The 16,001-nt window shown below is 43.2% G+C and overlaps 1 protein-coding gene across 1 annotated transcript in view; it reads left to right on the top strand.

Moving 5' to 3' along the window:
• LOC139381592 (PDZ domain-containing protein 8-like) overlaps positions 1-10,834 on the top strand; it is a 61,353-nt gene extending 50,519 nt beyond the window's left edge. Inside the window, exons 4-5 of the mRNA XM_071125243.1 lie at positions 7,859-8,021; positions 8,192-10,834. Coding sequence (XP_070981344.1) covers positions 7,859-8,021; positions 8,192-10,440 — 2,412 coding nt within the window. The 3' untranslated portion in view covers positions 10,441-10,834. The remainder of the gene's footprint in view (positions 1-7,858; positions 8,022-8,191) is intronic.
• The last annotated feature ends 5,167 nt before the right edge of the window (positions 10,835-16,001 follow it).

Below are 16,001 nucleotides of genomic sequence, written 5' to 3'. Positions count from 1 at the left end.
AAGGCCCAGTGCCATTATGTTTGCAAGGTAAGGGTATTTAAAGGTAAAGGTATTTAAAACAAGGGTGCCAATCATTTTGACCCCTATCTTTTTGAGAAAAGTAAATATGACTTGTTAAACAATATCTCTTTCTCTGAGCAATTGTATTAGTGTAATTCTTTTGGCATAAAATATAGATTATTTTGTATATTTATTTTCTGAAGTCGAGTTTGCTCGTCTTTTATCAAGGGTTCCAATCATTTTGGAGCTGACGGTATGTGTGGTTTCAGACCCTCTTCTGAATCTCACTGGCCTCTTATTTTATCAAGGGTTCCAATCATTTTGGAGCTGACGGTATGTGTGGTTTCAGACCCTCTTCTGAATCTCACTGGCCTCTTATTTTATCAAGGGTTCCAATCATTTTGGAGCTGACGGTATGTGTGGTTTCAGACCCTCTTCTGAATCTCACTGGCCTCTTATTTTATCAAGGGTTCCAATCATTTTGGAGCTGACGGTATGTGTGGTTTCAGACCCTCTTCTGAATCTCACTGGCCTCTTATTTTATCAAGGGTTCCAATCATTTTGGAGCTGATGGTATGTGTGGTTTCAGACCCTCTTCTGAATCTCACTGGCCTCTTATTTTATCAAGGGTTCCAATCATTTTGGAGCTGACGGTATGTGTGGTTTCAGACCCTCTTCTGAATCTCACTGGCCTCTTATTTTATCAAGGGTTCCAATCATTTTGGAGCTGACGGTATGTGTGGTTTCAGACCCTCTTCTGAATCTCACTGGCCTCTTATTTTAGAAAAGGGTTCCAATCATTTTGGAGCTGACGGTATGTGTGGTTTCAGACCCTCTTCTGAATCTCACTGGCCTCTTATTTTATCAAGGGTTCCAATCATTTTGGAGCTGACGGTATGTGTGGTTTCAGACCCTCTTCTGAATCTCACTGGCCTCTTATTTTATCAAGGGTTCCAATCATTTTGGAGCTGACGGTATGTGTGGTTTCAGACCCTCTTCTGAATCTCACTGGCCTCTTATTTTAGAAAAGGGTTCCAATCATTTTGGAGCTGACGGTATGTGTGGTTTCAGACCCTCTTCTGAATCTCACTGGCCTCTTATTTTATCAAGGGTTCCAATCATTTTGGAGCTGACGGTATGTGTGGTTTCAGACCCTCTTCTGAATCTCACTGGCCTCTTATTTTAGAAAAGGGGGAAAACATGTTTTCTTTGGCAAGATTGGCCCCCATAGTTTGACTTACCTACAAAATGTGTAGTTTCCTCCTCTAATATTACAAGAGCATGCTGTCAACTCTGTTTGACACTTGTAAAAATATATATATTTGTGTAAGTGTGTGTGTGTGTGTATTTACACAGTTGAAGTCGGAAGTTTACATGCACCTTAGCCAAATACATTTAAACTCAGTTTTTCACAATTCCTGACATTTAATCCTTAGATACACAGTGGTCTTCATCATTGACTTGTGCACAATTTTGATGACTTTAAAGGCTCTTGTGCACAGTTTGTCTTTACAGCTACTGTTAGCTTTGCTGTTCTCCTAGTTTCCCCACAAACACCTGTTGCCTTTTAAATGTCGTTAGGGTATTCTAGGAAAGGGGAGCAACGTGGCCAGATCAGGTTAAGCCGTGAGGCAGAAACCTGCATTAAATGAATTTGGAATGTCTCAAATGAAAAGGCAGGTTCCTGGGTCCATGGGATTTATAAACAGGTTATAGGACTAACTTAAAAAACTGCTGTCCACACTATATAATGGCGGCAGGTAGCCTAGTGGTTAGATTGTTGGGCCAGTAACCGAAAGGTCACTGGTTTGAAATCCTGAGCTGACAATATTTTATTTTGTCTGTGCTCTTGAGCAAGGCACTTAACCCTAATTTGGCTGACCCTGTAAAACAACACATTTCAAATCAAATCAAATTTTATTTGTCACATACACATGGTTAGCAGATGTTAATGCGAGTGTAGCGAAATGCTTGTGCTTCTAGTTCCGACAATGCAGTAATAACCAACAAGTAATCTAACTAACAATTCCAAAACTAGTCTTGTACACAGTGTAAGGGGATAAAGAATATGTACATAAAGATATATGAATGAGTGATGGTACAGAGCAGCATAGGCAAGATACAGTAGATGGTATCGAGTACAGTATATACATATGAGATGAGTATGTAAACAAAGTGGCATAGTTTAAAGTGGCTAGTGGTACATGTATTACATAAGGATGCAGTCGATGATATAGAGTACAGTATATACGTATGCATATGAGATGAATAATGTAGGGTAAGTAACATTATATAAGGTAGCATTGTTTAAAGTGGCTAGTGATATATTTACATAATTTCCCATCAATTCCCATTATTAAAGTGGCTGGAGTTGAGTCCGTGTCAGTGTGTTGGCAGCAGCCACTCAATGTTAGTGGTGGCTGTTTAACAGTCTGATGGCCTTGAGATAGAAGCTGTTTTTCAGTCTCTCGGTCCCAGCTTTGATGCACCTGTACTGACCTCGCCTTCTGGATGATAGCGGGGTGAACAGGCAGTGGCTCGGGTGGTTGATGTCCTTGATGATCTTTATGGCCTTCCTGTGACATCGGGTGGTGTAGGTGTCCTGGAGGGCAGGTAGTTTGCCCCCGGTGATGCGTTGTGCAGACCTCACTACCCTCTGGAGAGCCTTACGGTTGAGGGCGGAGCAGTTGCCGTACCAGGCGGTGATACAGCCCGCCAGGATGCTCTCGATTGTGCATCTGTAGAAGTTTGTAAGTGCTTTTGGTGACAAGCCGAATTTCTTCAGCCTCCTGAGGTTGAAGAGGCGCTGCTGCGCCTTCTTCACGATGCTGTCTGTGTGAGTGGACCAATTCAGTTTGTCTGTGATGTGTACGCCGAGGAACTTAAAACTTGCTACCCTCTCCACTACTGTTCCATCGATGTGGATAGGGGGGTGTTCCCTCTGCTGTTTCCTGAAGTCCACAATCATCTCCTTAGTTTTGTTGACGTTGAGTGTGAGGTTATTTTCCTGACACCACACTCCGAGGGCCCTCACCTCCTCCCTGTAGGCCGTCTCGTCGTTGTTGGTAATCAAGCCTACCACTGTTGTGTCGTCCGCAAACTTGATGATTGAGTTGGAGGCGTGCGTGGCCACGCAGTCGTGGGTGAACAGGGAGTACAGGAGAGGGCTCAGAACGCACCCTTGTGGGGCCCCAGTGTTGAGGATCAGCGGGGAGGAGATGTTGTTGCCTACCCTCACCACCTGGGGGCGGCCCGTCAGGAAGTCCAGTACCCAGTTGCACAGGGCGGGGTCGAGACCCAGGGTCTCGAGCTTGATGACGAGCTTGGAGGGTACTATGGTGTTGAATGCCGAGCTGTAGTCAATGAACAGCATTCTCACATAGGTATTCCTCTTGTCCAGATGGGTTAGGGCAGTGTGCAGTGTGGTTGAGATTGCATCGTCTGTGGACCTATTTGGGCGGTAAGCAAATTGGAGTGGGTCTAGGGTGTCAGGTAGGGTGGAGGTGATATGGTCCTTGACTAGTCTCTCAAAGCACTTCATGATGACGGAAGTGAGTGCTACGGGGCGGTAGTCGTTTAGCTCAGTTACCTTAGCTTTCTTGGGAACAGGAACCTATATGCACCTATATGGTGTATGTGACAATAAAATAGATTGTTTTTTGTTATTTTTATTTAAAAAAAACATTCTGTCAGTTGCCTACAGTCTATTTTCATGGTTCACACCTCAACTGTGTTTTTATTTTTCTGGTGTATTGTAAGTATTTTTAAACAATCTGCAACATGTGTGAACATAGTCAAGATAATCTGCAGTTCTTTATGATTGCACAATCATTTGATTTCCAACAATAAAATAGTTAAATCAATGTACGTCAAAAGCACAAGTTACCATTTTACTTTTTCTGATGATACCTGAAACTTTTATTAGAAATATAAACCATTATGATCTGTTCTTGCCTACAGTGTTACATTGTGATGTAGCCACATCTCTTTATCTCCAAAAGGTTCCCATCCCAGGTTTGAAATCATCCGTCAGCTTCAAGTGAATCAACCCCCCTCGGCTTGCCAGCTCATATAGATCATTTGCTTTTTCATCCCCGCCCCTAACTCGATCAGTTCCCTCCTTGAGAATTATGCCAAATGACAGCTGGGAAATTACAGTTGTTCGTCTCAGTCTCTCTGGCTTCTCTGAGTCCTCTCTGTCTCCCCTTCTCCCTCAACCATCAATCTCTCATCACATTTGAACTCTCATTCAAGATCTGACCGACTTCATCAACTTCCTCCACAATTCCATAGTTGTGTTGGTGTGTGCACGATGTTGATAGTTGGAATTGTCCCATGATGACATGGTGTTATGAGGATCTGCATACAATAGAGGGGGACTCCAACTTTAGACGGACTGCACTTTAGCGACGCATGCTGTCATGTTGCATTGGGCCAGGGAGACACAAAGCAGGTTGCCCCGACGTCACAACCGGTGAATGGTGGATACGTGACTTGTTCTCAGTGCGCTGTGACAGTGATTGAGGCAGCTGGTAAACTCCAGGAGCCTCATTTATCAATCATCTGTAGGCACAAATCTGTGCGTAAACGATGCAGGGTATCATTTCCGCGCAAAGTGTGAGATTTATCAATATGAACGTTTGCTTGAGAGTGTGTGTAAATTTACATCCATGACCATGCGTACGCACAGTGTCGATTGGTCGGAATACGGGAACTGCTGGTCAAGCGTAGCCTAGTGAATGGGTCAAATATATGTTGAAATTGTGATCCATTTTTATTGTGAAGTCATGCAACATATCTTGACAGTGCATTTGTTACAATAATAATCCTTATAAAGTACAGTTATTTGTTAAATTAGAGGTACATGTGAAAGGGAAGCCATTGTTGAAATACTATTAAAGGAAATGGGGAAATGGAATGAGAGCTGGCCGATCTTGCTCTGTTGGAAGATTTGGCACAGTTATTGTATTTTGCAGCGAGCACGTTTTTAGAGACAGGTGGGACTTTTTAGCGTCAAGTACAAATTGGATCATCAGACATAGTTTCCCCAAACCAATGTTATAGGATTTTTGTAAGGATTTAATACCTACTTTAGAAAGGCAAGCACATGCCACTCCGGTGCACATCCAAGTGCTCTCCACCCTAGGGTTTTTGGCAGGAGTTTACCGGCATCTCACAGCTCGACGGACTGTGTTTTGGATGTGATCATTAGAAAAACGAACAGTTGCATACAATTTCCATACTCCATCTCACAACAGGTTAAAGTTGAGGGGTTTCTTTGCCATCAATAGGTTCCCAAATACGAATGGAGCAATAGACGGCACCCACATCGCCATAAAAGCACCCTCCCTAAACAAGTTCAACTATGTGAACAGAAAAGGCTTCCACTCACTCAACCTATCACCTGCACATTGTGTGATGCGCAAAATACGCTGCTGAATGTGGTGGCCAGGTGGAACACACAACTCATCCATTCTGCAGAACAGCAATGTTGGCCTGAGCTGTTGAGGATAGATGGCTTATTGGTGAGTGTTGCCTACTCATTTGAAGTATATTTGCCATTGCTAAACCAACTTGAATTGTCCTAATGTCCTCTATTTGTAGCTATGCTTTTATTTTTACTCGTCAAACCGTTTGGTTTTACGTAACCTCTGACACTAGCACCTCTATCTCTGTATTTCATTTTCTTCAAGGCAAGGAAACATTGCTCAATCCCCACACCATTACACCACTGCCACCAGTCTGTACCGTTGACACCAGGCAGGATGGGCCCATGGACGCGTGCTGACTCTGCCATCAGCATGACTCAACAGGAGCCGGGATTTTTTTTCTTGAGCAGATAGTCAGGGGGCCGGAACATAATTACAAATAATTTGTAGACTGCAAATTGTCCGATTTTTAATATTTGACTAAAACATGATCATTTCAAACCTTGCTTACATACAGTTGAAGTCAGAAGTTTACATACACTTAGGTTGGAGTCATTGAAACTCATTTTTGCAAGGAAGAAGCCACTGCTCCAAAAACCGCCATAAAAAAGCCAGACTACGGTTTGCAACTGCACATGGGGACAAAGATCGTACTTTTTGGAGAAATGTCTTCTGGTCTGATGAAACAAAAATAGAACTGTTTGGCCATAATGACCATTGTTATGTTTGGAGGAAAAAGGGTGAGGCTTGCATGCCGAAGAACACCATCCCAACCGAAGCACGTTGGTGGCAGCATCATGTTGTGGGAGTGCTTTGCTGCAGGAGGGACTGGTGCACTTCACAAAATAGATTGCATCATGATTAAGGAAAATTCTGTGGATATATTGAAGCAACTCTGACCATGAGAAACACGATTATCTGGTCTGATGAAACCAAGATTGAACTCTTTGGCCTGAATGCCAAGGAAACCTGGCACCATCACTACGGTGAAGCATGGTGGAGCCAGCATTATGCTATGGGGATGTTTTTCAGCGGCAGGGACTTGGAGACCGGATCCAGGAAAAGATGAACAGAGCAAAATACAGAGAGATCCTTGATGAAAACCTGCTCCATAGCGCTCAGGGCCTCCGACTGGGGCAAAGATTCACCTTCCAACAGGACAACAACCCCAAGCCACACTCCCCATCCAACCTGACAGAGCATGAGAGGATCTGCAGAGAAGAATGGGAGAAACTCACCAAATATAGGTGTGCCAAGCTTGTAGCGTCATACCCAAGAAGACTCGAGGCTGTAATCGCTGCCAAAGGTGCTTCAACAAAGTATTGATTTAATGGTTCTGAATACTTGTGTAAATGTGATATTTAAGTTTATTTTGAATACATTTGCAAAAATGTTTAAACCTGTTTTTGCTATGTCATTATTGTGTGTACTGTAGATTGTTGGGATTTTTTAATTTTTTTATTTCACTTTAGAATAATTGTGGAAAAAATCAAGTGGTCTGAATACTTTTTGAATGCACTGTATATGAATCGTTTAAGCTAGTTAAACAGGCAAAAATGACCTAAAATGATTTTTTACATTTTTACCTTTATTTAACTAAGCAAGTCAGTTAAGAAGACCATTCTTATTTTCAATGACGTCCTAGGAATGTAGCTAACCAGATAGTAGAACAGGCCTAGAACAGAACATAGTAAAAATGACCTAAAACCAATGTTATCCAAGGTAGATAGCCATGGAGAATTTATATCTGGCTAGCTAACATTAGTAGCTAGCCAGTTAGCGCTATTGACTTACTATGGGCTTGAGACCTACGCACATTACAGTGGGTATTGTAGGCAGGTAACCCTGCCAAAATTAACACAGCATGTATTTATTAACGTTTCAAAATAAAATATTGTAGTCAGGCAACATATGAGATGTTTTATAGTCGACTGCTATAAATAGAGGACTTCACAAGAAGTCAAGTGTTTACTTACTGTCTAGAAATGAACTTCATTTGTTGAATACTAATATTGTTTAATATTTGTATGCTGTAAGGGTGTTAACTGTTCTGTGATACTTTGGCTTACTGTATTTTGTTCAATGTTCTGATATCCATAGCAAGCTTAAAGTTAGAATCCTTAGTTGCTACATCCATTTTTGGACTTACACATTATTCTATATACCCATTCATTCTTGTAGAATATAACTTATAAATGCCTTATGAGCTTACTTACAAACACTGTATAGCCTCAAAACATGGTTAAAAGTATATTTTTTTATATCATGGATGGTCAGTCCATGCATCCATAGCTCTATCTATACATTTGAGAGTGGTTACATTTCTTAGCTTTTTAGCAAAACACTTTGTTTTTTCTTCAGGATTCTAGTTTTAAAGTGATCCTAAGTTGAAAGTGCTAAGTGTGTTTGTTTCTCTCTGTGTGTTTCAGGCAGAGGTGATCAAAGGGCCCTTTGGGAGTGTGGGTATGACATTCAGGCACATCTCCGACTGTGAGGGTGATGCGGTCCATGTCAGCATCGAGACAGTCACTCCCAACTCTCCTGCTGCCCTGGCAGACCTACAGAGGGGCGATCGACTCATCGCCATCGGCGGTAAGACAGTAAGGCCATGCAGCATAAGTAAACTGACTGTGGCATGATCTGGCAACCCTGAGGATGTTCGAAGTGACTTAAGAACAGCAGCATACAGTAATACTGGATGTATGTTGTTCAGTTGTACTGTTTATCTCTATGAGTCTAACATGTTCTCTATCTCTGGGCAGGTGTCAAAGTGACATCCTCTGTCCAAGTGCCCAAACTGCTGAAGCAGGCAGGGGACAGGGTGCTGGTCCTGTATGAGAGGCCTGTGCGTCACCAGAGCACCACCATTGGCCTGGGAGCCCTCCAGGAGGGGCTGGGCCAGCTGGAGGAGCCCGGGTTCATCCTCCCGCCGGGGGGCTATGAGGAGGACCCGGCACCCATCACCGCCCTCGCCGACATATCTGACAGCAGAGACATGGACTCTGAGTTTGAAGAGTCGATTGCAGACCCCAAGTCTAGCCTGCTTAGTAGCAGCGCCGAGGCCAAGGAGGATTTCCTGTCAGTAAACCAAAGCTCTAAAAGGACTGTGGCCAATCTGGCCTCCAAACCCCTTGGCAGCATATCGCCCATCCTCAACCGCAAACTGAACTTGGCAGGGCTTCAGTCACCGGTCAGACCTCCACCCACACCAAAGCACTCAACACACAAGAGTGGCGAGCCAGGAGAGGGGCCACAGCGCCCCACTGTCCCCCCTCCACCCCCACCCACTCGCCCGCTGGTTCCCCCTAGACCCCACATTAAATTAACGTCAGCCTCTTCTGAAACACAAAGTCTGTTGGAGGGGAGCGAAGCTTCCACCGCAGCTGAGAAAACTCCAGAAAAGACTCCTACACACTCCACTGGAAGCAATGGTGACAAAGGCAGTGCTGTGACGACACCTGTGAAACAGCCCGAACCAAAGCCGGCAGTCAAACCACCCGAGCCCTGCGAAGAGCCACCAGGGGCCCCCTCCGCTCCCAGCAAGCAGGAACTGGCCAAAGACAAGGTGTCTGAGAGCTCCATCATCACCCGAGACATCATGGAGGACCACTCAATGTGGGAGTCCTCAGAGATCATGTTCCGCAACCGGACGGCCCATTGGGGCAATGGTTCTGTGGTGTTAGCGGTGGAGAGCAACCATAAGTACCTTAACACGGCCCTGTGGTGCAAAGACCCCTTCAAGCTGGGCAGCCTGCTGTGTCTGGGCCACGTCAGCTTGACACTGGAGCATGTGGCCCTGGAGTGTCTGTCCTCGTCTGAGTACCAGAGCACTTTCAGACTGGAAGCCCCAGAGCCCAGGGCCAGTGTCAGCCGAACCGCCCTGCGCAGCCTTAGCACCCACAAGGGCTTCAACGAGAAGCTCTGCTACGGAGACGTCACACTCAACTTCAGCTACCTGGCTGATGGAGAGTTAGAGACGTGTGCTGGGCTGATGGAGGGTGAAAAGAAGGCCAGCATGCCGGATGAGGAGCTAAGGGAGAGGGAACAGCTTTCCTTTGTTCCCCGTGACGACCTGGCCTACAGTGCCATACAGCTGGTGGAGGTGCGCCACAACTTTCAGGACACCCAGTTCCAGAACCCCACCTGGTGCGAGTACTGCAAGAAGAAGGTGTGGACCAAGGCCGCCTCCCAGTGTATGATCTGTTCCTATGTCTGCCACAAGAAGTGCCAAGAGAAGTGCCTGGCCGAGCACCCTTTCTGCGTGGCCGCCACCGACCGACGCAGTGCCGACCCGGAGGCCAAATCCACCATCAACCGCGCCACTGCGGGCCTCAGCCGCCACATCATCAACACCGGCTCCCGTCTGCTCAATCTGCGCCAGGTGCCAAAGAGCCGGCTGGCAGAGCAAGCGGCTGATGTGCCAGATGTGGTGCACATCCCCGACATCTCTGACAACGAGAGCAGCGATACAGAAACCTACGCTGGGGCCAGCCCCTCCAAGCATGCAGCCGGCGGCAGCACCAAGCTTGTACGGCGGGAGGGAGGACTTGACGACAGTGTATTTATCGCAGTGAAGGAGATCGGCCGCGACCTTTACCGGGGCCTGCCCACTGACGAGCGCTCTCAGAAGCTGGAGCTGATGCTAGACAAGCTGCAGCAAGAGATCGACCAGGAACTGGAGAACAACAATGCCCTGATGCTGGAGGAGAGGGAGACGGGGGACGCCCGGAGGAAGGCCCTGATCACGTCCGCCCTGGCCAAGTCTGGGGAGAGGCTCCAGGCTCTCACCCTGCTCGTGATTCACTACCGGGCAGGCATCGAGGACCTGGAGTCTGTGGATAGCACCGGCACCTCCCCCTCGGAGCCACATGGTTTCAAGGATAAGGGGGTGGCATTGGAGGAGGCCTTACTGGGGACAGAGGTTTATGACAGTGATATATGCAGCCCAGTGGAGGCCCAGCTGCTGGATGACATCACAGAGGAGCAGATCTGTGTGGAGGCGCTCCACTAGAGAGGACAAGGACGAGGGATGGGCTTCAGAACATTTTTCTGTGGGGATGGTGGGGTGAAGGTTACCTTCTGAAGATCAGCTGAGGCGGTCTGGTGAGGGTGAAATTGTTGATTTGTAAAACAATTGGTCACGCAATTCATACTTGGTTTGGGGAGACCACTCTTATTGTCCCAAAGAACAGCAGTCTAGTTTTCCTAAAATTATACTTTTAAAGGGTAGCTGGAAAGCTAGATGGTGAAATTTGCATTGAGGATCAGTGTTTCATGGCAATCTGTAAGTGCTTGGGATCACAAACATTTTAAAACATACATATATAAAATTGCCTTCTATAATTTAGCTTTTGTTGACATTAAGGTGCCCTGTAACTTTTTTTCTATCACTTGAAAATGTAAGTTTAAATGTTTGTCACAGTTCAGTATCATCACTATCTATCACATCAGTATTATCACTGAAAGTTACAGCAACCGCTTTTCCGTTTTGCAGAAGATTGCAATCAAAATGTGGTTGCCATTGCAGGAGCTATGCAAATAGCAAATGGCTCTGTTTTATCCAAATTGTATTTCGCGAATAAATATTAGTTTGATTTGTTTTACTGTGAGTAACACAAGCATATTTTGTTAGACTGGACACCGTGTTGTGCGTCTACAGGAAGACAACAGTGTGGAAATGCAGAACAAAAATGAAATCCTCCACCATATGGAAATGGATGTTTCAGATGATGTACTTTTCATATCTTCACTTTGTGTGTGAGCTTTTGATTTGAATGCATAATCTATTTTTAGAAATCACCTATGACTTTCCTCTTCTTTTGGACTTTTTTTGATTTTTTGCAAACTACAAGCTCGTGATGATTGAATGAAATGGGCAATAATGTTGTGGGGGAAGATGGTCTCTCCCCTGTCATCCTTGGTTCAATTTATTTATAGGCCAAACATGTATGACCCATTTTGTTTAACCAGCATATTAACTGTACATGTTAGTTCTCTCTCTGTTACAATGTTTTCTTAGCTTTTTGGGTGGAGGGATAGTTATATAATATTTTTCTCAAATGTATCATTTTAAAATGTTGTAAGTTATTTGATTAAGCACCTGCTTTTGTGTTCTTGCCCCCCTTCCAAATCGTTTTTTTTTTTTTTTTTTTTTTGTATGGATATAATATCCCTGAAGTAAAACATAACTATGGTGGTGGTGGTTTTATCCAATCATGTTACTTCAGACGGAATGTTTGCTTTTGAAATTATTCTTGATAAATGCAAAGTATTTATGTAGTCGTGGCAGAAAGTTTTTATTTATATTGTTCATCTCAGTATGAATGTTGTTACAGGAGCACATGGATCTCTGTTTTATTCTATGTACAGTGCCAGTCAAAAGATTGAACACACCTACTCATTCCAGGATTTTGCTTTATGTTTACAATTGTCTACATTGAAGAATAATAGTGAAGACATGAAAATGACAAATTTACACATATGGAATCATGTAGTAACCAAAAAAGTGTTAAACAAATCTACATATATTTTATATTTGAGTTTCTTCAAAGTAGCCACCCTTTTTCTTGATGACAGCGTTACAAACTCTTGGCATTCTCTCAACCAGCTTCATGAGGAAGTCATCTTGGAATGTATTTCAGTTAACAGGTATGCCTTGTTAAAAGTTCATTTGAGGAATTTCTTTCCTTCTAATTCGTTTGAGCCAATCAGTTGTGTTGTGACAAGGTAGGGGTGGTATACAGAAGATATAATTTTACCAAATAGGGCTAAGTCCATATTATGGCAAGAACAGCTCAAATAAGCAAAGAGAAACTTCAGTCCGTCATTACTTTAAGACATGAAGGTCCGTCAATCTGGAACATTTCAAGACCTTTGAAAGTTTCTTCAAGGGCAGTCACAAAAACCATCAAGCACTATGATGAAACTGGCTCTCATGAGGACTGTCACAGGAAAGGAAGACCCAGAGTTACCTCTGCTGCAGAGGATAAGTTCATTAGAGTTACCAGCCTCAGAAATTGCAGCCCAAATAAATGCTTCACAGAGTTCAAGTAACAGACACATTTCAACATCAACTGTTTAGAGGAGACTGTGTGAATCAGGTCTTCATGGTCAAATTGCTGCAAACAAACCACTACTAAAGGACATCAATAATAAGGAAACTTGCTTGGGCCAAGAAACACGAGCAATGGACATTAAACATTAAACTGGTCCTTTGATCTGATGAGTCCAAATGTTTTATTTTTGGTTCCAACCGCCGTGTCTTTGTGAGATGCAGAGTAGGTGAACGGATGATCTCCGCATATGTGGTTCCCACCGTGAAGTATGGAGGAGATGGTGTGGGGGTGCTTTGCTGGTGACACTGTTGGTGATTTATTTAGAATTCAAAGCACACTTAACCAGCATGGCTACCACAGCATTCTGCAGCGATACGCCAGTCCCACTAAGCGCAAACCAGATGGGATATCATTTGTTTTTCAACAGGACAATGACCCAACACACCTCTAGGCTGTGTGCTGCCTATTTTACCAAGAAGGAGAGTGATTGAGTGCTTCATCAGTTGACCTGGCCTCAATAATCCCCTGACCTCAACCCAATTTAGACGATTTGGGATGAGTTGGACCGCAGAGTGAAGGAAAAACAGCCAACAAGTGCTCAGGATATGTGGGAACTCCTTCAAGACTGTTTCAAGAGTGTGCGAAGCTGTCATCAAGGAAAAGGGTGGCTACTTTGAGCAATCTCAAATATAAAATGTATTAACACTTTTTTGGTTCCATATGTGTTATGTCATAGTTTTGATGTCTTCACTATTATTCTAGAATTTAGAAAATTGTAAAAATAACAACCATGGAATGAGTAGGTGTGTCAATGTTTTACTGGTACTGCATATCTTTATTTACTTGGTTTGGTGACTGGTGTGGGTTCTGATTTTATAAATGCTCTGTGCAGTTAGGATGTTATACATGCTCTGTGCAGTTAGGATGTTATAAATGCTCTGAGCAGTTAGGATGTTATAAATGCTCTGTGCAGTTAGGATGTTATAAATGCTCTGAGCAGTTAGGATGTTATAAATGCTCTGTGCAGTTAGGATGTTATAAATGCTCTGTGCAGTTAGGATGTTATAAATGCTCTGTGCAGTTAGGATGTTATAAATGCTCTGTGCAGTTAGGATGTTATAAATGCTCTGAGCAGTTAGGATGTTATAAATGCTCTGAGCAGTTAGGATGTTATAAATGCTCTGAGCAGTTAGGATGTTATAAATGCTCTGTGCAGTTAGGATGTTATAAATGCTCTGTGCAGTTAGGATGTTATAAATGCTCTGAGCAGTTAGGATGTTATAAATGCTCTGAGCAGTTAGGATGTTATAAATGCTCTGTGCAGTTAGGATGTTATAAATGCTCTGAGCAGTTAGGATGTTATAAATGCTCTGAGCAGTTAGGATGTTATAAATGCTCTGTGCAGTTAGGATGTTATAAATGCTCTGTGCAGTTAGGATGTTATAAATGCTCTGAGCAGTTAGGATGTTATAAATGCTCTGAGCAGTTAGGATGTTATAAATGCTCTGAGCAGTTAGGATGTTATAAATGCTCTGTGCAGTTAGGATGTTATAAATGCTCTGTGCAGTTAGGATGTTATAAATGCTCTGAGCAGTTAGGATGTTATAAATGCTCTGAGCAGTTAGGATGTTATAAATGCTCTGAGCAGTTAGGATGTTATAAATGCTCTGAGCAGTTAGGATGTTATAAATGCTCTGTGCAGTTAGGATGTTATAAATGCTCTGAGCAGTTAGGATGTTATAAATGCTCTGAGCAGTTAGGATGTTATAAATGCTCTGTGCAGTTAGGATGTTATAAATGCTCTGTGCAGTTAGGATGGGGGGACAGGACACTGATTTTTAGGGTAAAGTTCATATAAGGAGAGCATTATTCTCTTCTCATGGGGCCCAAATCCTCTGGATAGGATCAGTATGACATGTATTCTGTTCTCACCAAGCTAATTTATATTGCAGTGTACTTCTGTGGCTGTGCTGCCATTTGCTTCAGCACAGGACCAGAGCTGGTTAAAAGCAGGACTTCTGGGGTCAGACAGGAGGACAATATACAAGGTGTGAAGGGGAAAGGAAGCAAAGCAAAAAATGTCTGTGCAATAGACGTGATGCTCTTCTAGATACTGTCTTGGCTGCTACTTGTTGATCTCTCTTCAATTGTTGTGTATATTCATATTTTTGTAGGAAATTAAGACGTGATAATCAGGAAGGGAATCTTCAGTTTGCAATCTCTCCTTTTCAGTTTCTCGTTGTTTCTCTCCGACGCAAAAAAATATCTGGCGTAGTTTAAGGGTCAGTTAGGTAACTTGGGGGACCCTGGGCTGGAATTGAGCTCATGAGGAGAGTAAACAAAAAACATTTTTGGTCTGTGTCTTGCTACTTCCATTACTACTGCTGCAGCTATTGTACATCTGTGCTCTCTAATCCCATTCATATGCTGTTTATCTCTCTCCCCACGATTCACATCGTGTTATGGCGTTCTGCTTTTGTGATTTGCTTTGTAAGAGGGATGTTGTACACAGTTCTAGAGGTGGATCATGTGATGAAGCGCTATTGTACATAGCCTCAATAAACAAGCTCATCTGAAGCCCCTTCCTGTGTGTTTCTACTCCAAATACTCGTTGAATTACACAATACTGAACTCATAGTCTTACAGTACCTTCAGAATATGGCATTTGCTCCTGTTAAATATTTTCTTAGTGAAACATTACATTGATCTAATGGTTTTTCTCTCACACTGTCCTGTAGACACAGGGAAAGATAAGGCAGCCATCGGTCTTATGGTAACTGTAAAGTTCCTTGGTGGAATGGGAACGGAGCATCTGGTAAGTAATTGGAGCCCAGTGGGGAGACTGACATGATAAGTACAGTGTGTCGTCTCAAACATGGGAAACTGGTGACACACACCCCCATCATCATAGCCTGGTCCCCCATCATCCTTGTGTCTCCCACTACTGCTTCGAAGACATCAAGAATAGGAGGCATTTATCCTCAGTCAAAAACAATCATACCATCAAACATGTAACAAACTGAGGTTGATTGAATCTACTGCTTAAAAAAAAAGATATCCAATGTTGACATACTCATATTAAATTCAAACACTTTTTCAGAGCAACATTTATTTTGGGGTTTTCCATCCCCACTGAGTATCAACATATATTACACAATCAGCACACTTTACAGGTAAACAACCAGTCCAGAATATAAAAGGTCAACATTTGTTTTTGTGTACCAGTTAGTAAGTAGTTGATATACACACAAACCAATTACATACATGTCAGAAGGCACACACACCAACATGGGCACACACACACATATGTTTGTGCATGTGTGCAATAGAGTTCTAATATAAACAAATGACCAATATATTCATCTCTACACTCTAGGTAAATATAAACAAAAAAGGCTAGGTAAAAAAGTTGTTTATCAGCTTAATCTTACACTCAAAATATATGAATCTAACCTGTTTTTTTTAAACAAACATGCATATCACAATTATTGGCACCTCTGCATTTAGTTATTTGAGC

Source organism: Oncorhynchus clarkii, chromosome 23 (genome assembly GCF_045791955.1).
Source record: "Oncorhynchus clarkii lewisi isolate Uvic-CL-2024 chromosome 23, UVic_Ocla_1.0, whole genome shotgun sequence".
Classification (NCBI taxonomy): Eukaryota; Metazoa; Chordata; class Actinopteri; order Salmoniformes; family Salmonidae; genus Oncorhynchus; species Oncorhynchus clarkii.
Note: the sequence above shows the minus strand (reverse complement) of the source record. Positions and strands in the feature narration are given on the sequence as shown.